Genomic DNA, 22,216 nt, shown 5'->3' with positions numbered 1-22,216 from the left:
GACAGTGGTGTTTATGTGATCTGACCTCCTGGCAGCCACCATCCAGCAGAGTTTACAGCACCTCCATCTTACCTGGATTTAATGTCAGTTTGTTTGCCCACGGGACATGGGTGGCACTGTGGGTTAAACCACAGAGTCTCCGGCGGGAAGGTAAACGGCGTTTCCGTGCGCTGCTCTGGTTCGCCAGAAGCAGCTTAGTCATGCTGGCCACATGTCCTGGAAGCTGTACGCCGGCTCCCTCAGCCAATAAAGCGAGATGAGCACCGCAACCCCAGAGCCACGACTGGACCTAATGTTCAGGGGTCCCTTTACCTTGTTTGCCCACATCCATCCTAAAAACTGCTATTAAGTGCCACTATCTAAAGCCTCCCTTCCTTGGGATTTTTAGATGGAAGAGACGCTGCAGCCCAAACATCCTATGTGTTTCAGGCACGTGTTAAAAAGCACGGCACCCCATGCGGTTTCTGAGCTACTTTTATGGCAAATCGGCGCAAACAGCACTGCCGACAACGGCTGCCATACTTTCCCGGACGTTTATCCCATTTCCCACCCAGGTTATAACACCCCCCCCCCCACACACACACACACACACCCCGCGCGCGTCCGGGAAATTCCTGGCGCGTGGCAACCCCGGCGCGGGATGCTCTGAGGCGCATCTCCCACATGCGCGCACGTCTCCCTGAGGGGAGAACGAGGCGGGCCGAACAGCGTCTCTCGCGCGCGTGTGCGCGATGACGGCTCGAGGGCTCCTTTTGTCTCAGGCCCCCGCCGCCGCGAGCCGCCACCTCCCATTGTTCCACACCCCCACCCTCGCCTCCTCCTTCTCCATCTCCATCTCCCTCTCTTCCCCCCTCCCCTTCTGCGCTGCCCTCCTCGCGCAGCAGTCAGCGGTTCCGCCAGCCGCGCCGCCATTGGCGGACGCTCCCCGTGACGCGACAAAAGAGCGGGGGGCGGAGCCTCGAGCCGGAGAAGCGCCGGTTGAAGCCGGTGCGCGAGCCGCCTCTCTCTCTCCTCCTCGCTTTAAAAAACACCAACCTCTTCTTTCTCTTCCCTCCCCGAGGAGCTGCTTTCTCTTTCTTCGGAGGTGCTGTGGAGGAAGAAGAGAAGGAGCAGGGGGACGACGACGACCGGGCGCCCAGCCTGGCTGGTTGGCGGAGGAGGAGCAGGAGGCGGCGGCGAGGCGAGCTTCAGGTGAGTGAGGCTGAGAGGGCGCGAGAGAGAACCTGTCAAAGCTTACCTGACCGGGAGGGGGGGGGGAGCGGTGTCTGGCAGTTGGAACCTGCGGCGGTTGGAACCGGCGACGGGCAGTTGGGACCTACGTTCCCCTCAGGTGGGACGTTGGCGGAGGGCGCCCCTCACCTTCTCCGTCCACGTCCTGAGGGGCTCGAGGATTTGGTAGGCTGTTTACTCCAGCTCAGGTGATCGGTTTATTCCCTTTCTGTCCCCACCCCCACCCCATCTTCTCTAAGCTGTTGCTCACTGGAAACTCGGAGGAAACGAGTGCCTCTGGGCATGTGCTGAGCCATGGGGGCCAACTTGAATAAAATACTGGGGTGGGAGGGAGAACAGCTAAGCCCCTCCCCGCATAATCCATCACATGGCGTGGTGCACACATTTGAATGGGAATTCCCCTTCTAAAAATGCCCCCCCCCATAGCTGTCAACTTTTCCCTTTTCTTGCGAGGAATCCTATTCGGAATAAGGGAATTTCCCTTTAAAAAAGGGAAACATTGACAGTTATGCCCCCCCTCAAATATATATATAAATTGGGGGGGGGGGAGCAAAGGGACGCTTAAGAGTTTGCTCCTACCTGCTGAGCAGCTGTCCTTCACCGTCACAGGGGAGAGGGTGGCTGGGTTAGTCGGTTGCAACTGAGGCCCACCAAGTCTTGTGATAAAGACTGAAACACTTACTGAAAAGTTAAACTTTTTTTAAAAAAATGTGTGGGGTATTGGTTTGTATTGTTCTTGTTTTAATAATAATAATAATAATTTATTATTTATACCCCGCCCATCTGGCTGGGTTTCCCAGCCAACAAAACACTAAAATACAATAACCTATTAAACATTAAAAGCTTCCCTAAACAGGGCTGCCTTTAGATGCCTTCTAAAAGTTTGGTAGTTATTTTTCTCTTTGACATTTGGTGGGAGGGCGTTCCACAGGGCGGGTGCTACTACCGAGAAGGCCCTCTGCCTGGTTCCCTGTAACTTGGCTTCTCGCAGCGAGGGAACCACCACAAGGCCCTTGGCGCTGGACCTCAGTGTCCGGGCAGAAAGATTGAGGTGGAGACGCTCCTTCAGGTATACTGGACCGAGGCCGTTTAGGGCTTTAAAGGTCAGCACCAACACTTTGAATTGTGCTCGGAAACATACTGGGAGCCAGTGTAGGTGTTTCAAGACCGATGTTATATGGTCTCGGCGGCCCCTCCCAGTCACCAGTCTAGCTGCCGCATTCTGGATTAGTTGTAGTTTCTGGGTCACCTTTAAAAGTAGCCCCACATAGAGCGCATTACAGTAGTCCAAGCGAGAGATAACCAGAGCATGCACCACTCTGGCGAGACAGTCTGCGGGCAGGTATTTTGTGTGTTTTTATCCTATATTTTTACGCTGTGAGCTGTCCTGAGATCTTCAGAAGAAGGGCGGTATACAGATTTAATAAATAAAATAAATAACGGTGGGAGGTTTTATTGGGGCTGCTTTATAAAAGTGCATCTGAGATTTCATTTCACATTATATATATAGTATGTGGAAGCTTAGGCGAGTTTGTTAGTGTTTAAGGTGCCACAAACACTTTGTTGTTCCAGCTTCGCTGCTTAAGTGGCCACAAACACTTTCCACTTGCTGGAGCCATAAGGAGGGATTTCTAGGAGAAAAGGGTTGATGTGTATCTGCTATCTTTATAGGCATGAGGCTGGTGGTCTTACGGTAAAGACAGACATGTGTGGGAAGTGTGGTTTTCTGTGCCTGAAAACAAATACCTTTGAACATAGGAAAATGTGTGTTGAAACCACTTACACAACACTTTAGAATGTCTTCACTTTTACAGATCAAGCTCTATTGCCCATTGTGGCAAACTTCCATTTTCTTTAAGCACTGTGCACTGGCATATTTGAAATGGGCTTATAACAAATAGTAGTTGTCTGGTGCATGCAGTGTCTTTTGTTTTGTTGCTATGTGATTTGTGCTCGTACTGTATTGTGATGGCCATTGGCTATAAACAATAAAATTTTTGAATTGAGTTAAAATAGTAGTTCATCTTATACTTTACCAGCTAGTTTACTGTGACCCAGCCAGGACTCTGCAATCTCCAGTGAAGTTCTTTTCAAGAAATAGTCTCTGTTGCTCTTGGGACATTAGGTTTGGTTACCTGTATGGGTTGATGGTCAAAGGCGTCATTAAGCTGCTTTTCCTCTACAATCTTTGAACTTTCCTGGAGTTAGTTGGAAAGAGAGTTTACCATGTGTTCCCTGCTTTTAAAATATGCCTTTAGGCGGTATCTGTGACTTGGTGTTTAATAGCTGCACACGTGTGCCGATACATAACTGGCTCTTGAAATCTTTGGGTTGGAGCAGGCCAATTGGTGGTGTTCTCAGACACTGCTTCTCAGTGGGCACAGTATGGGCACTGGCATGTCCTGCACCACACTATCTAGTTTCAAGGTATTAAGCAACACTTATGCTTCCTGCTATGTTGGAAGTGTCAGGAACAGAAAGTACAGACAAGAGTTAGTTGCTGTCTCTCCAAGTAGAAGGCACGCCAGCCAGGTTATTTAAACATTATTTTCAAAAGTTGAAATGTAATCCCAGAAGGAAACCTTTTTGTAAATTCTGAATCTATCATTTGGGTACAGTTTAGGACTCACAAAATGAAATTTCACTTAAGTTATGTATTTGTATCCAATGACACCATAATCTTTGATTACTTGTTTTTCTGTCATGAATCCAGATTGCCTGTGAATAAAACTGCTAAATGAGGCACCCATGAACTGCAAAAGGAATCTGAATCCAGGGCCAAAACTAAGTTTGGTGACCGGATATTCAAAATGAACTGACCCTTGATTTAATGTGTAGACTAAAATGTCTCTTGTTAGCTAGTGAGGCTGATAGAGCTGGGCAGCTAGGACTTTCTTCCAAAGAAGCATGTTTAAAATGTTCTTTATCCTGCCTTTCCATAAAATGTGCTCGAGCATCTTACAATTGAAACATCTTAACCAATCACACTAATGTATTTCAAATCAACAAAACAAAAAAGAACCAGTAGCAGTAACAAAACAATTGTGTTATTAAGTAACAACAGTTCAGGAAAATAAAAGTATTTTACTGAAGATAATTAATGTCTCTCTACTTTCAGATCACTGAGTTGATAGTAGATGAAAGATTGCTTGAGCCCTTGTATTCCCAGCCCTGGCCCTTATTATGAAATATCATAATATGCTTCTCAGTTGTAGAATAAAACATTATTGTGTGCTTCTAATTTTTTTGGTGTGAAATAGATCCCAAATTGTTTCCAAACCAAACAAACATTTGAGTTGTAAAATTCACAAGTCAGTTAGCTGCTTGCTTACAAAGAACGCTGTTTTAAAAGGCTAGCCTGTAACTTGAGATAATGTGACATTAATTGCTAATTTGGAAAGATCTTTTCTCAAAGTGAACAGGGGTTATTAGAGTGCAATTGCTATGCTGTTTCACTAAACCATGCTAAAAACACTTGTGCCATCTCAGTGTCTTTCCTATCTGACACAGTTGCAGGGTAATGTATCTGCTTTCCGAAAAGCTGGATTCTTCTGCATTTTATCATGCTTGATATGCATCTACAAAGCAAAACACAGCTGTTACAACTAATCATAGAGCTCACTAGTCAAGTCAAAAGTGTCTATTTAAATCTGTCAGAAGATAAAAAGGAGGAAACTGACCATCTCATCCAATAATTGAGTAGAAGTCTCTGGGCATGTTATATAATATGAGGATATGCACATCATATATGTATTAAGAAGGAATTAATGTATATAAAAGCTAAATTGCTGAGTTGGTTAAGCATGAATCCTCCCTTTTCATTACCTGTATCAAAAAACTTCTAAATGTCTGCCACAGGTAGAGAGTTGCTTCTACTGTTAAGGTTGCAAATATATAACATGAAAGAATCACATCATCATCATCACCATCATCTCGCTCTTCTACTAAATGCATCCAGAGCAACATGCAACACAACCATAAATCATACAGTATAAATATACAAATACATCTAACACTAAAAAATAATAGTAAGCATCACTGAACTTAGTATGACTTATGAGTAAATATGTACAGCATTGTGCTGCACTACGTTTCAGTGACAAATCTGTTGATCTTATTTCCTTCTAACCTATCATAGTAAAACATTAAAAAACCCAGCATGTTAATACTCAAGTTCCAAGAGTGACTATTTTTCTTATAAGTCACTGGGCTACTTAATTGAAACTGAGCCTCTGGTCATATTAAAACATGGTTGTGATGTAACATTTTTAAGACCATATTTATTTTAATGTTGATTAGCATTCTAAAACATGTAATGCTTTAAGGGTAGAACATAGGCCCTCTGAACTGCCTTCTCATTGTTGTCCTGTTTTCAGGGCTTTACTTTTGCAAAGTAAGGCTCGTGTGTTGTATGTTGATGACATACCTCCTATTATGTCAGTGTAGTATCTCAAGTCTGCAAAATACATTCTTGTGACATTATGCCAACCCAATTATTGTCAAAGCACTTATTTTGTTGGTGTAGCAAGTCCTAGATTGACACTTTTGTCTTGTGTAGACAAAAATAAATAATCTCTGGAATATGTAGTTCATAATTTACATCTGAACTGAAACTTACTAGGGAGGGCTGTGCAAAGTTTAAATTAAGCTGATATATTTGGGGATCTTTGTCCAGTGGTCATACTGATGGAAAAAGTGACAGTTAAGTGGCAGGGAGAAACTGATCTTTAAGATTCAGAGTAAACATTAAACATCTTGTTTAAATATTACTTACTGTGACCTTAACTCGAGTTGAGCAAAACTCTTAAGAATGTGCCTGTTCTGTGCCTGCAAGCTCAGAACAATAACTTTATTGGGCTGTTAATGTTATCTGTCTTACAAAAGATAGAATCTTGTATGGGGGAAGAGTTAACACTGCAGACTGATGAAATAGTATGGAATTTTTTCTTTAGCAATAACTCATTGCTGCACCAGTCTTATGTATAAGCACTTCAGTAAATTGTTTTATGGAAGTTTTAATATAGAGTAAACTATAACTTGAAGGAATACTCATGAAAATGTGTACTTGCTCCTTTTATGCAACTGTCCTTTAATAAGATAGCATGTAAATCAGTGTTCTGCAAATGTTGGCTTGGCTTACTAGTCAGCCTCTTCGTGTCCTTGCTACCAACTTCTTCCCTGTCCCAAAGTCCTCTGACATATGGAGACGGGGCAGTGAGTGTTTACACTCATTTGTGCTGTGGTATGGAAATATTAATAACTAGCTCAAGAATGTTTACTTCCTGGGTATGTCTGTGTTAACAAGATTTCCCCAGGCACGTGCTGAGCTGAAATTTATTTTAACTAGCAGCCAATAATTATGAACAAATTTGGTAACTGTTAATTTAGACTAGTCTCACCATTCAGTGGAAGATGTGTCATTAGTATTTATGTAGAAGGAATTTTAGCAAGTGTATTAAATAATTCCCCCTCTATGTATTTATTAAAGGATGGGAGCTCAATCAACTAATGCATCTGGTTGCCCTTCTTATAATAATGTTGGAGGTTGTATTTGCACAGTTGTTTCAAGCAATCCCACAGAGTGGGATTTCATTACCTTGGATAGCTCCTTGCCTCTTGTCTTGACTAGCAGAGGTAGAATAAATTGTGTGGAATAAGCAAGCACATGCATATCTGCTTCATTTGCCCAATGTATAATTTCATGATAACATTTTGGCCCAAGTTTTGATGTTTCATGGCATACTATCCAGATTTCTAAAAATAAAAGTTGCAAAGAGTAAACTCGCTGCTTTTCTCTCTAAAAATATTCCTTGGCTAAAAGTTTGAAGAAGAGGTACAGAGACACGGCAAGTCCAGAAAGCACAGAAACAATTTAGATGTGGACCAAGTTGGAGTGGGTTGGTATATAAGATTGTTTTCAGAAAACTACTTAGAACATGAGTTCAGGGTGCTTCATAAACTCTTATACCAGTACCGAAAAGACTGGAGGTGTAGAAACAATAGAAATTTTGGCTTTAAAGCTGGACTGCCAGTGGTGAGAAATAGTGTTCATAGTGTGCAACAGTTCAACAAAAACATTTAGTTTTCAAATATTATTTATAATTAAAATAATGTGCATTTCACTTTCTACTTGAACAATTTTCAGGAGTTTTGCAAAAGTATGCAACATGCTGATGTGAAAGCTGTTGAATAGCTTTCTAACAACTGAGCATAGACCTTGACTTATATTTCAGACTGCTGAAAACTTCTTAACAAAGACCATACATTTGTGTGTTTATAGTTACTGGTTTGATTTGGGTAGTGGATGAACTATGAGAAGACGTGTTAGTACTCTGGCTAAGCACCCGCTCTTTGAATTTGCCAAAAGAATTTGAACAATTGACCCTGTATGGATAAAGGAGATTATTCTTACTCATGGTTAGAACAGTATGAAAAAAATCAGATTATCGTTGTGTTTTTAATGGTTCTTGCAATAAGAATTAGAAGTGGTGCTGCGTGCTTCTGACACAATCTGTACATACATATCCGGAACATGGCTGTGAATGTATGTTAAGTAAACAATTAGGTTTCTGATTTGTAGCTTGAATTGCAGTATATTCCGTTCAATAGTAAAGCATGTGCTTTATATGACTGAGGCTTTTCAGTAGAACCCAGGTTTCCAAAACTGAGCGCCACCTGCTCTAAGCTCCACTTTAAAAATAAGAGTAAGCACTGGTACTAGTTTCAGAACAAGGTTAAGAGGTTCTGTTCAGCCCTGGAAACCTAGGTTCAATACTCACCACCAGTTAGTGGCCACTCTGGTTGTTGATATTATTTGATAGAAAGCTGCTTTCTGCATTCATCTCTCTGTGGAGTTGAGCTGTATGCTGCTTTGGGTATTTGTATAGAAAAGCAGTTTGATGGAATTCAAACAGGTGAAGGAAATTACAAGGATTCTAAGTAACTTGCTTTTCTTCCTGTTAAGATGGGTAAAGATTAATGCCAGAAGAATGAACATATAGATAACAGTGTATTTATAAAAGTGAAGGAATTCCAGCTTATTCTCCATTGCTGAATACTTGTCCATATAACAATATATATTCTATATCTGAAATAAATCTTCTACCTACATCCCAACATAATTTGTATCCCAAGCACAGGGCCAATTAAAGGGCTATTTGGAGTAGTTCAGCTTCATTGAACCTGTTAAATTTGTCTTGAAGGGAAATTGCAGCCTTCAGTATCAGTTCTGAATGTAGTAATTTTATGTTGGAACAGTATTTGCTACACCATATTGAAACAGCTTTACTTTGTGATGTGTATTAGGGCTAGACTGAACCTTGTTGCATGGACTACTGTTCTGATGAAAATCCCAATGGACTACTGATGTGTATTTAACTGTACAAATCTGATCAGTTGATTGGGGCCTTCAACCCCACCTCTTCAGCCCAGCATTCTCTTTACCTTTACAGCAGGTGTGGGTGGTTTGGCCAAAATGACCTTGCAGGCCAAATGGGCACCAGGGGTTCCCCACCACCCTCTTACAGCATTACTAATTTATCTTAAGTAATTAATGAGAAAGAATCCAGTGGTCTGTTGAAATCTATTTTTACTTATATATTCAGATCCAAATCTTTATTGATTGCTAAATTCTGTTGTTGAAAGGCTCTGTTGTATCAGGGTTTCTTTTTCTTCTGGTTATATCTTGTTGCAACATTCAGATTATTTATAAGTATTATGGACGCCGTTGCTCTTGCTTTTCTTGTTCTGTTTGTAGAATACAAATTTCAGGTAGGAGAAAAAATGTTCTTAGGCGAGCAGTTTGTTTTATCCATTAAGCTGATTCTGGAAGACTCATTTTCTGCATAAAGATTCATTGCTAATACGGTGGATAAGCAGCTCCTAGAATAAGTATCTTTAAAATATAGGAGATGTAGAAGGTATCTAATTTTAATTAAGTTAGTCATTCCCACCAAAACTCTTCCACAATGTTTGCCTCAAAGTTGGAAAATCCAATCAAATACAAATGCATTCAGTAACATACTAAAAACAATGTGCTTCTAATAATGGAGGTGTTCTTATGTCTGTTACAGGAATTGGGCAATATAAGTCCTAGCACACATTCAGATTCCAGGACTTACTGTTTGTTGTTGTAATCTGATGCTATAAAATCCAGGTGTCATCAAGTTCTTACCTTTTGTAACTGACCTGGTATTTCAAGTTTCATACTGGATCAGTTAATTCAGCTTGAATTGAGGTCCAAGTGAAATGTTTTTAGTATTTGTCACAACTGATCACCAATTTTTATCTGATGGGTATAGTAAGCAAGCTCTAATGTACATGGAATTTGCTATGTCAGGCACTTTCCAATTATTATTCCTTATCCTCCTAATACCACTACTACAATTTTTCTGTGGCAAGATAACAAACAGTGTGAAAGATGGGCTGTCTGAAGGGAATATAAAACTGTGATCTTAAGTTTATTTGTGTGTGAGTATGCTGGTTAAACAATGAAGCTTCTGCATACAGAAGCCTTCCGGCTCTTACAGCATTGGTAGATTATAGCCTTTGGATAGATGTGCATGACTTGTCTAGCACCTGTAATGATTTAGGGAGGAAGACAACTGTAATCTCCAACCATGTTGAAATTTTGCATTGGTGTTCCTCTGCAGTCACCTAGAAATATAGAAAATCAAAAGTCTAGGAAAGCTTGCTCAATCACAGAATTATGACCACTGCACAATAATATCAGCTGAGAGCAGAAGGTAGATTGGAGTCACTGATAGATGTCTAAGTCACTCACTATTTTGTTTTATATGCCTGCTGAACACTTTTTTTATTTCAGCAAGCCTACTAAGACCTATATTTTAGTTATCTATATTTGTTTTAAAGTGTTTTACTGTCTTTTTCTGCTTTTTGATAAGTATTTTTTATATAGCCTTTAACAGTTTTGCTGATTTTACCCATGTTTTATGGATAATTTTATTAGGTACACTACTTAGACAACCATCTGTTGAATCAGTCTATACATTTTTCTAAATAAAAATAAAATACATGAGCTAGTGTAAAGATATTTAAAATGGCAAATGTAAAAATATTGTTTTGTGGCCGTCCTCATCTCTGAACCTTCATGCTAATTGATGGTTAAACATTTGTGTATATATTGGTTGCCTTTAGTCAGATCCTTGTGTGGATCATTAGGCAAGTTTTGTGTTGGAATCTCTGATTTGTGACAACACAGATATATATATCTGTACTTATATAAGTTAGTTATCTTGGTGTTTAGTTTATGGAATTCAATAAATAATTGGCTGTACCCTCTAACTCACCACATGACATCTGGCCTCCTTGGGCCACTACTTTGCACCTAAATTTAGTGAACCTGAGTTTAGTGAACCCTCACGGTTCAAATGAATGTCAACACTCAAATGAAAAGAAAGGAAGTAGATTCTGCAAGTCTTAAATTTTCCCGGCCCTAGTCTGTCTGAATCCATCCATAGTGATAGCAATTTCATCTTAAGAGTATTATTTCTCATAGAATATCTGCTAACAGCAAGAGGCTTAACATTCTTCCAGTTCCCATATTCATTCTGGTGTCACTTTCCCCCTTTTTAGTCACTACAGTGTGTGTTTTGTAACTCTGTTGCGTAGCCATTATCTTAGAGCTTGAGGAAGACCTCAACGAATATCTAATCCAACCCCTGCAGTTAGTGTATTGATGTTTTCGGATGGGCCAAGATTTGTCCAGAAAGTCACCATGAACTTATTTCTGTACATAGTGATTTACCTATATCTTGGATACAGGGTTGTTGTATTTTGTTAAGTATAGATATGAAACAAATGTATATGGTTTTTAGATGTACAGTATCATGAAATCTCACCAATAGAAAACAACCCTCTATATTTCCAGTATTTACAAGGTTAACTTTATTAGAATTACATTAGGTTTCAGTAAAAAAAACCTACTTGCTAGTGTTTTGTACCGTATTCTGAAGCAGGACAATTTCTTCACTCCAGAAATGTATACATGTTATACATAAAGGATGCCACTAGGCGGTGCATTAGGTTTAATTATTTTTCAGCAAATGTAGGAACCGACACTTTAGATATATTATAATTAGGAGATTTGGGGTTATGTGCCTACTATTAGAATATGTTCTATGACTCTGTATTGTTAATTTGCAGTAGCTAATTCAGCAATGTCTCTGCAGGAACTGTCAAGTTCTAGAAGAGATTACGACTGACTGGCCTTTAAAAGGTAAGAATATACCTGCTTTTAAAACTTCTGTTGTCTTAGCACAGTGGTTCTCAAAGGGTGTGACAGGCCACATTGGTGTGGCAGGAGAGGATGGCAACTGTGAACTGTGGCGGGAAGATTCAAGGACAATCAATTATTTCAGTATGGTAGCATCAAAATAATTATTTTTATTTGCAGAAAATGGATAGATGTCTTTTCAAAATGAGAGCAAGAACACCACAGGATACTGCAGACAATCCTAGTTGTGATCCAGAATCGTGTTTAGAACAGAGTGCTGGAGAAAACTTGTTTATTATTATATTTTGGGAATGATTCATGTTCTTATATAGCTGCATTGTTTTACACTTTCTGGATGCCCCATGATCATATTATAAAGTAGTTGTGTTCTGTGTTATAAATCAAGCACTGCCAGGAGTTGTTTAGTTTTGTTTTCCAATGTATTTCTTATCAGTAAAAAATTGATGTGGTGCAAACAAATTTGTATTTTGAAAGTGTGGCCCAGAGAAAAAACTTGAGAACCACGGCTTTAGCAAAATCTAAAGCTTATTTCTCTCTGCTGGTTTTTTAAGACTAACTTAAAAACGGGACTGGAATATATATTCAGAAATAAAACTAACAGTTCTAGCATTAGGATGAAAACTAAAATCATTATACAATGAATGAAGATTCTCTAATATGGCAAATGGTAAATATTACTCTGATTAACTGGTTGTCTAATTGAAAAATGCAAATTAGGCATCAGAATTAATATGTAAATAATGAAGATAATAAACCCTTTAAAACACAATTTGTTATAAAGTTTGCTGCAAGCAACCTTATGGCAAATTTCCTAAAGATGGTAAGCAAACTGTTAGACTGAAAATTCTGTACTGTGTGGCAGAAACAATTATCCATGTTATTTTTGATTTGATCTTCCTAGAACAGAAAGCCACATGTCAGTAGCTGTTCACTGTATTCATGCTATCAAAACCAGATGTACTTGCGCAACACTACTGATTTCTGTAATGGGTATAAAAATATGGCCAAGATGTTCTGGCCTTGTGAAATGTGTTATTGATGGAGATCCAGCCGTAGATCAGCTAATGGTTGGCAAAGCATTTTAAATAAGGCAGGGTGAGATGTTGGCTGCTTTCTAAAAAAAAGTGAAGCTGTTGAATACTCGAGAGTGAGCATCATATCTCAACTGCAGAGTTGCAAATTTAGAGAGCTTAGAAAGTAAGATCTTAATTACACTATTTAGGAAAACAAATATTCCCAGACGTATTAATTGCTCCTTTTAGTTGCCTTAAGGATTTCAAGAGATTGAAATATATAATTGCACCTTTTATGGTTATTTCATTAACAGAATGTAGTTTCATGCTCTGATGCCCTCAAGCCAGGGCTTAAGGAAGGATGAATAGGAAGGTGTGTCCTTACTTTACACTGTCAGGAAATGGTTTGATGGTAAGAACCATGGTTGTAAAGCTGCTGATGTAAATAGACTAGAGAAAATGTTGGAAGAGAATTCTAATCAGGGGTTGGCAACCTAAGGCCCATGGGCCACAAGCGGCCCACAGGGGTCGTTTAACTGGCCCACGAGCCGCCCCCGAACTTAGCCACCCGCTCGGCGAGTCCCCATGTGCTGCACTAAACTGGCTCTGGAAATTGCGTCTGCACAGATGCAGACACTGGAAATCACGGGTGTGGGCGCAATCCAGCCCACGGAGGGATCTCCACTGGAGTGAACCGGCCCAGGCGAGGTAAACCTTGCCGACCTCTGGTCTAATTTTGTATTAATTGGAAGCAATTCTAAGCACAATGAGGGTCCCCAAAACACAAATCAACCACTAACAAATCCCAGTTCCATATAAAAGTGAATATAAATTCTCATTTAAACAAAGTACCCTTACATGTGTAAGTTATGGTTACCCTATTGTATGTATCAACACCCTGATAATGGAGCACTGGTTAAAATCCATTTAAGCAGATTGGAAGCGTGAGCCAGAGGAACAGCTGAGCTGAAAGGTGACTCCCCATTTACAAGGGGGTTTAATTCCGAATCCCCACGTGAGTTGGTGAAATCACGTAAAATGGGTAGTTGCCTTTCAGCTGTATATTGTAATTTGAACTTTCTTAGGGCATGCTTGTAATGTATTTGCAAACACCACTGTCTATGGTGCTTCTGGAAATTTGGACTTGCAGCATAGCCTTATTTTGGATGTGATTGAACTGTGGTCACTGATTATCTATTCAGCTCTGTTTTTTGTCGTCATCCAGTCATGTTGCTTAGCACCTCTCCCTCTCACAAAACAATAGGCTAATGATAATCCAAGGCTTCTGGTCACAAAATGCATATGCCTCTTTCGAGAGACAGGATGAGGCAGCTGAGAGATTAAGAAGTTTCTGCTTTATTTAACTGCCTAGGAGCTATTCAAAGTGGCGGGGGGGGGGGGGGAGATACCTACCTTGAACAGAAGTTTATACAGAGAGCTCAATTTACTTGAATTCCAAGTGTTCATAGAAGAAAAAAAATATAAGCTTGAACTTAACTAGATTCTTATTGATGTTTCCAAGAATCCAATTACATTTACTTATGAAATTTCTACGCTGCATTTCCTTGTTAGCATCCAACGTGGCTTACAGCAATATAAAATGCACAATGCAGTAAGAATAGTAAAATAAAAATAACAAAAGAGCACATTTTATTCACTTGCTTAAAAAGCATTTATACCCTGCTCTTCAGCTGAAAAAGGTGCCAGAGCTACTTGCAATGACCAGAAATGCTGCAGTCCTTGCCTCAGGCTAACAATATATGAGACGGAGCACAAAAGGAAAAGGGATTGGTAGGCACTAGTTCTTAATTAATAACTTCAATGGGTAGTAATTCAGTGGTCATAGAGGCTAACAGTACAATCCTATACATGTCTCTACTCAGAAGTTTGTTCCATTGAGTTCAGCGGAGCATACTACTAGACAAGGGGGTGTAGATTTGAAGCCTAAGGATTCCATAAAAAAACCTCAGTATAACTAAGTTGGGATCATCTTGGTTACTGTAAAGCCTAATTTTAGCACATGTTGAAAATTGAGTTAGACTACTTTGAAAAGCTTTTATGGCTTTCATGAGCTAAAACCTATTTGGAGGATCTGAGCAACGTAATACATTAAATTTGATTATTCAGTGTGTTAAGATAAAACTCTGGAGCTGAACAAAACCAGAAGGTTGACATTTTTTGGACCAAAATCTTCAAGAAGACATTATTTTATAAGCTAAGTTTTATCTTGAAGCAAAGATGTTTCTCTAGGAAAAGTAAAGGTACATGGAGATTGACTGGAGATGTAGGCTTTTCGCCAACAATAGCTCCATGACTGTTTCTGTGCTATAATACAACAGTATGGATGTTGTTGAATAATACTAATTTCTCTCCAGCTTCTCCCTTGATTCATTCCAGCACAAGGGGAGGACTTACAGCCTCAGGAAACATTCAGGAAACTAGCAGTAGTATGGAAAAGTGAGACTACTAGTAATCCTAAGAATAAATACATTTTGATCCACGGCCTCCTAACTAAAATCTGTCAGAATTTATGTATGTTTTGGAATATCTTTGTTTATTTGAAGACAAGGGGGGAAGTCCCAGCTGCTCAACAAGTCAAAATTTATTTTTTTGTTTGCAATGGAGACTGGCATCTAAGCAAGGAGTAAACAAGAAATTGTGGTATTTCAAAGTCATTTAATATAGCACAATTGACAATACAGGTCAGTTTGGAAACCTGGAAGATGAGTATGATTGTTAAGCTAATACTATGCTTCCTAAGGGTAGTTGCTTGTAACTGCCCAATTTGAATGGTACTGCATTTATTCATTGTGCTACTAAAGAATTTCATGAAAACATGCATTTTTAGAAATGGATGGCTTACTAAGAAACTCTTTGCCTAATATTATTGAAATTGAAATTCTAATAGATGATATTACTTAGCCACTTTGTGTAATATATGCAGCCTCAATTTGAATCTTTGTTTTTGTCCTAGGATGAAGACGATTGTGAAGATGGCTTGCCTAAGAAATTTTAAAAGGTGCAGACCACCTGATTGAAGATGGTGGTTCTGTGTCTTATCCCATTTGATAAGTAAAGTAAGTGGAATGATTATATCCAGTATTTAAGTTGCATGATTACAGCAGAGATTTTCTAATAAAGCCAGAATTTAAGGGATTCAGAAATAATTGTAAGCACATTTACTTAGCAAAGATAAATGTTTATGCTATCTATAACAGATGATCAGTAAACAAAAACAATAGCAGTTCTTCAGAACTCCAACACCAGAAGTTTCAACAAGGAAGTGGATGGTGGCAATAATTTGAATGTTGTTCTACGCTGAAATATAGGCTTATGTTGCATGGCTTCTCACTTCCCTTTGGGGGTAGCTGCTTCATTTCTGCAGTGGAGATATGTTTGGAAGGACCATCTAAGTGGAAAGTGTGGTGTTGTCAAGAAGCATAGGTGTGCTATTCAAATTGGGGTCTTGGAAGTTCCCTTTCAATGCAGTTTAGAGTAAATAGCACAATAGGTGTGGGTGGAATTTGCATATTTGCTTTTCTATTGCTTACATTTTTGTTATATCTGTATAATTATATATTTTTAAAATCAAAATGGTTTATGCACTAAACACATGCACTAAAAACCATGTAAAAATTTAAAATCTGAGATCATCCACCAAACTGTTACAGAATGAAGCTTTCTTGATGTCCTGCATAAGCTTGGTGGTATACAAAAGTGTTCAGATGTGATTTAAAGTAAAAGGTGTGTGCTGAATCCCTATTGGCACAATATTTGACAGCATTGGGCTAAAGGCTTGGGGGTTTTTTGTGTTGTTGTTGTTGATGCTGCTGTCAGATGAGCCTTACTAACTCAGGATGACCAACGATGCTTCTGCAGATGATCTCAGTGACAGAGCTGAGATATAAGGGTTCAGGCAGTCCCTAAGGTAACCCGGACCTAAATTTTTCAGGGCTTTGTAAATGTACACAAGGACCTTAATAGTAGATGGGCAACCATTGCAAATACATTAGCAATAGTGTCATATGTTAGCCATGTGCTCCCATCAACAGTATGGTGGGCACTTTCTGCACCAGCTGCAGCTTCTAGACCAGGCCCAAGGGAAGCCCCACATAGAGCAAATTGCAGTAATCCAGGTTACCAATGCACGGACTACATGTGTTCAGCTTAACTTGGATCAAAATCTTTAGTGTCTGCTGAATGCTATTGTTGGTTTGTTGTGCAATGTACACACTGCATGACTAGAAGAATAGCAACTGTAAGAACAATATTTGTTAGGTTTGAAGTCTTAACAAATGTTTTGATATTTTCATTAGTTATCGTAAATAAAATTGTATCTGTATTCTCAGCTAAGAATTTATCACTTGTTTTTCATTTCCAGTTGCCACTGTTCCATAAGCAAGTCATGATTACGTTAACTGAACTCAGATGTTTAGCAGATGCCCAATCATCGTACCACATCCTGAAACCATGGTGGGATGTCTTCTGCTATTACCTCACCATGATAATGCTGCTTGTTGCTGTCCTTGCTGGAGCTCTCCAACTCACTCAAACTAGATTGTTATGTTGTCTTCCTTGCAAGCTTGAGTTTGACAATCATTGTGCAGTGCCTTGGGATCTGGTGAAAAACAACCTTAATGTATCCTCCAGCTCTGCAGCGCCAATAGTGCTCCCTCTTAGAATCCAGAATTACCTTCATCGACAGCAGTATTCTTACATTGATGCTGTGTGTTACGAGAGAGAGCTTCACTGGTTTGCCAAATTTTTCCCATACTTAGTGCTTCTTCATACTTTCATTTTTGCTGCTTGCAGTAATTTTTGGCTTTACTATCCCAGCACAAGTTCAAGGTTGGAACACTTTGTAGCCATACTACACAAATGTTTTGATTCTCCCTGGACAACACGTGCCCTGTCGGAAACAGTTGCTGAACAGTCTGTGAGGCCTCAGCCATTCTCCAAATCTAAGACCTTTCTTTCCTCTCCAAGCAACATAGCAGAATTGGAGAACAAGCGACAGTCTGTCTCCTACTCGCAGACTGGGCTGGAAACAGCTGGAAGAGAGAACTCTTCAAATGTTCTAGACAGAAAAGAAGGGGAGCAAGCAAAATCAATATTTGAAAAAGTCAAAAGATTCAGGCTGCATGTTGAACAGAAGGATATCATCTATCGTGTGTACCTAAAACAGATTGTGATCAAGGTCATTGTATTTATACTAATAATGATTTATGTTCCCTATTATTTAACCTTTATTACACTAGAAATTGACTGTGTGGCTGATATTCAAGTCTTTACTGGCTACAAGAGATACCAGTGTGTTTATTCACTAGCAGAAATTTTTAAAGTGCTAGCTTCGTTTTATGTTGTCATAGTGATCTTGTATGGCCTGACGTGCACTTACAGCTTGTTATGGATGCTGAGAAGTTCACTCAAACAATATTCTTTTGAGAAGCTGAGGGAGCAAAGTAATTACAGTGATATTCCTGATGTAAAAAATGACTTTGCCTTCATTCTTCACCTAGCAGACCAGTATGATCCTCTGTATTCAAAACGGTTCTCAATATTCCTCTCTGAGGTGAGTGAAAACAAGCTGAAGCAGATCAGTCTAAATAACGAGTGGTCTTTAGAGAGATTGAAAAGCAAACTGGTACGAAATTCCCAGGATAAGATGGAACTTCACCTTTTTATGCTTAGTGGTCTTCCAGATGACATCTTTGAACTCACAGAGATAGAAGTTCTAACCCTAGAACTTATTCCTGAGGTTAAGCTTCCGGCATCTGTGAACCAGCTACCCAATCTCAAGGAACTGAACATTTATCATTCATCATTAACTGTGGAATTTCCAGCACTGCACTTCTTAGAAGAGAATTTAAAAATCCTGCGTCTAAAGTTGGCTGATATGGGAAAGATTCCACGCTGGATCTTCTATCTAAGTAACTTGCAGGAATTGTATTTGACTGGATGTTATATGCTAGAAAACCAGAATGGCCTCTACAATGAGGGCTTTCAGGATCTTGTGAATCTGAAAACAATTCACTTAAAGAATAGCCTTTCCCGCATACCTCAGGTGGTTACAGACCAGTTGCCTTCACTACAAAAATTATCTATTGACAATGAGGGGAAAAAACTTCTAGTGTTGACCAACTTGAAGAAATTGCTTAACCTGAGAACTTTGGAATTGATCAGCTGTGACTTGGAGCGCATTCCACATTCTATCTTTAGCCTGAACTATTTGCATGAAATAGACTTAAAAGACAATAATATACGAACAGTAGAAGAAATCATTAGTTTTCAACACCTTGAGAACCTTTCTTGCCTGAAATTGTGGCACAACACCATCTCCTACATCCCAGTGCAGATTGGAGCTTTAGCAAACCTGGAGCAGCTCTATTTAAATCATAACAACATAAAAAAAATCCCACCACAACTTTTTCTTTGCCTAAAGCTACATTATTTGGACCTCAGTTATAACAAGCTAACATCCATTCCGCATGAAATCCAGTATTTAACAAACCTGCAGTACCTTGCTGTGACAAAGAATCACGTAAGTAGAAGCAAACTATTGGCGGAATTCAGCATTGCACTCTTGCAATCATTCCGTTTGTGCAAGCAGTCCAGCTTGCCAGATGGAACAGTACCTCTTCCCGTCCCCCTACACTGTCCTGGGAATTCCCATTCCCAACCCCTGTTCCAAGCTGATCTTGGGAAGTGCATGGCTGGTAAGAGGAAGCCCCATTGCACAAGCAGAAGTCCTTGTGCAGGGCTTCTGCTGCCAGGACTGGTTAGGTGAATCCCACCCTTTTGCTTTAAAGTGAATGTAAAATAAAAGCTAAGAAAAAAAGTTAATCAAGACTAAAGGCATGGTAAAAGCCCAGTCCTGCAATATATTACAGCAGTGGTTGCCAACCTTTTTTTAATTCCATGGGCATATTTGCCAACCAGAAAACATGTGGGTACCACACACCTCAACCAGTTATATTCACTGCAATAAAATGCTTTCCAATGTAGTAGTGGTCTTCCTGCTGCAGGCAGTGAGCGGAAAACCTGTTCTCTGTTCTTGCTCTGGAAAGAAAATCCAATTTTCAGTACTTGAGTGGGGAAGTATTTTATCTTTATTATGAGTTCTTGCTGTATCTGTATCTGTCAAAACCATTTTCCTGACTTATTTCAGCTAGAACAGTAGCATACAGCATTCACAAAGCTAGCTTACTTCAATCTCTTCATACATCATTGGTTTCAAACTATTTGTCTCCTCCCCTGCCCCATTAGCCTGCTTCAAATGTAAGTGTTAAGGAGGGAGCTCAACATCTAACTTTTGATGTGCCGCCATGAAGGATTGTTTCACTGGGCTTATAGCAAGTTGCTCAGATTATTAATTCTTTGCTTATCGTTCTTTTGTTTATTTGAAAATTAGGCATAAAACAGGTCATGTGAATCAGCCAGGGATTTCCACAATGTAATAGGCATTTTCTCAACCATATACAGAAGGATACAGAGAGATAGCCCTCACTGAATGCATGTATCCTAGGCTCTAGATCAGCATGATTTAGGAATACATACATTAACTGATTTTGTGTGTTTGTGTGTGTAAATTAATGACCTTACAATATTATGTATTTTTTATCTTTTCTCTATAGATTGAGGCACTTCCAAATGAATTATTTCAGTGCAGAAAGCTACAGTATCTCCTACTGGGACATAACAGCCTGATGCATTTGTCCCCTAAAGTTGGGGAACTCTCCAACCTTGTTCAGCTAGAGCTTAAAGGAAACTACCTGGAGTTGCTGCCTGCCGAACTGGAGGAATGTAACTCTTTGAAACGGAGCTGCTTAATTGTAGAAGAACACTTGCTAAAAACTCTCCCCCTTAGGGTAACAGAGCATATGCAAATGTGCTTGGACAAAGTCTGAGCTTGAGATTCTCTGTGCAGAGCAACAAATTCCTCTTGAGAGTTTTAAATAATAGCTCTAAAGGAAAGTATAGCTGGCAAGAAGGGAAATGCAAGGGTGTTGTTGATTTTCCTGCAGCTCTGTGCATTGACCCAAGTTTCTGCTGATAAAAAACCCCCACACACATTTAAGTCTTAAACAAACAAAAATAAATATTAGGCAAGTATATGCATACATATATACCATGAATAATTTGAAACTGGAATTAAAGAGTGAAAGTTAAGTGGATAGTGTAATCGTGGTTTTGAATGACTGGGAAAGGTGAATATATAGTTTGTCCGAGTCTAGTAAGGGTCGTTTCCCCATAACATTTTATTGTGTAGTTTTCAACAAATGACTGTAAAGACCAACAAACAAAGGGTGATATCCAATTGTTTTATCCTTCTTGCAAAGTGGACTTCTATATTTGCAAACAGGACGTACCATTTCTCCCACTCTGCAGCTCCCCATCAGCCCTCATAATCTGCATTGGAGGGTTGGGGGATCCTCCACAGCAGATTGGATGTTGACTGCAGGAGGAGGGGAGGGAGAAGTGTAATCCAATGCAGCAGGAGACAACTCTGGATCTCACCCATAGCTTTTCACATATTCACCATGATTGGGTGTTGGTGACAGTGGGAGGGTCATTGTGAAGACTATAGGATAGTTTTCACAAAGACCCTCCCTCTGTCACCACACCACTCATTTTATTATGCTGGGGAAATGATTTCAAAGTTGTGTTTTGCAACAGGAGATGATACTTTTGTTTATAAGTAAGTAAGAAATTACTGCGTACACAAGTACAGTTTTCTAGTGCTTGTCTCTAATCCTGAGGCAGCAATAGAACCTTAATATATGATGTAGGAGGTCATTTTCAATATCTGGCTTTTTTTTTTCTTTTGTCTTTTGGTATTTTCTTGCATCTCCCCAATTGGAGTTCTGATGCACTACTGGGAGGAGATTTCAAATATGTATGTCAAGTTACAAGCAAATAAGGAGAACACCGCTGTTTTTAAGTATTAACAGATAATGTAGAGGTTTTTTTACAAAAAATAATAATCCAACTCTAACCTTAAAAATGTTTGGGCAACATCAATTTATTCCTTATTCATACACAAAGAACGGTATGTTACAGCAGTTTTCCAAAGCACAGGACTAATTTAAGTCTTACTGATTGTATAGTTGTACATCTTTCATCTTCTTTAGTGACTTATATAAAGAAAGGTATACCGTATTTTCGCTCTATAGGACGCACCTTTTCCCCTCCAACAATGAAGGGGAAATGTGTGTGCATCCTATGGAGCAAATGCAGGCTTTCGCTGAAGCCTGGAGAGCAAGAGGAGTCGGTGCACACCGACCCCTCTCGCTCTCCAGGCTTCAGGAAGCTATCTGCAAGCCTTCGGAGCCCAGCGGGAGTTCCCGCTGGGCTCCCAAGGCTTGCGGATAGCAAGCAGCAGCCCGAATCCCGGGGAGCGCAGCGCTGCGCGCCCCAGGCTTTAGACAGCTATCCACAAGCCTCCGGAGCCTGGTGGGAGTAAAAAAATAAAATTCTTTATTTCCCCCCCCCCAAAAAAACTAGGTGCTCCCTATGGTCCAGTGCGCCCTATAGAGCAAAAATACGGTAATATGAACACTCCCAGATAATCTGAGAGTAAGATAATTCCTTATATAAGTCACTAAAGAAGATGAAAGATGTACAACTATCGTAGGTTGGATTCAGCCTGTCATGTGCTTTGGAAAACTGCTGTAACGTACCATTCTTTGTGTATGAATAAGGGATAAATTAATCAGAT

General features: G+C 39.8%; 1 protein-coding gene across 4 annotated transcripts; it reads left to right on the top strand.

Moving 5' to 3' along the window:
- Positions 1-846: 846 nt before the first annotated feature.
- Positions 847-20,667, top strand: LRRC8B (leucine rich repeat containing 8 VRAC subunit B). Of its 4 annotated transcripts, none has more exons than XM_053391832.1 (5): positions 847-1,191; positions 11,421-11,467; positions 15,473-15,575; positions 16,880-19,039; positions 20,133-20,667. In XM_053391832.1, the coding sequence occupies exons 4-5, from the start codon at positions 16,904-16,906 to the stop codon at positions 20,403-20,405; spliced, it is 2,409 nt and encodes an 802-aa protein (XP_053247807.1). In that variant the 5' UTR covers positions 847-1,191; positions 11,421-11,467; positions 15,473-15,575; positions 16,880-16,903; the 3' UTR covers positions 20,406-20,667. The 4 variants fall into 4 exon arrangements, with proteins under 4 accessions (XP_053247807.1, XP_053247810.1, XP_053247809.1 ...); XM_053391834.1 differs by lacking the exon at positions 847-1,191 and adding an exon at positions 1,316-1,418; XM_053391835.1 differs by lacking the exon at positions 11,421-11,467.
- The last annotated feature ends 1,549 nt before the right edge of the window (positions 20,668-22,216 follow it).

The sequence above is a fragment of the Podarcis raffonei genome, chromosome 6 (assembly GCF_027172205.1).
Source record: "Podarcis raffonei isolate rPodRaf1 chromosome 6, rPodRaf1.pri, whole genome shotgun sequence".
Taxonomy (NCBI): domain Eukaryota; kingdom Metazoa; phylum Chordata; class Lepidosauria; order Squamata; family Lacertidae; genus Podarcis; species Podarcis raffonei.
Note: the sequence above shows the minus strand (reverse complement) of the source record. Positions and strands in the feature narration are given on the sequence as shown.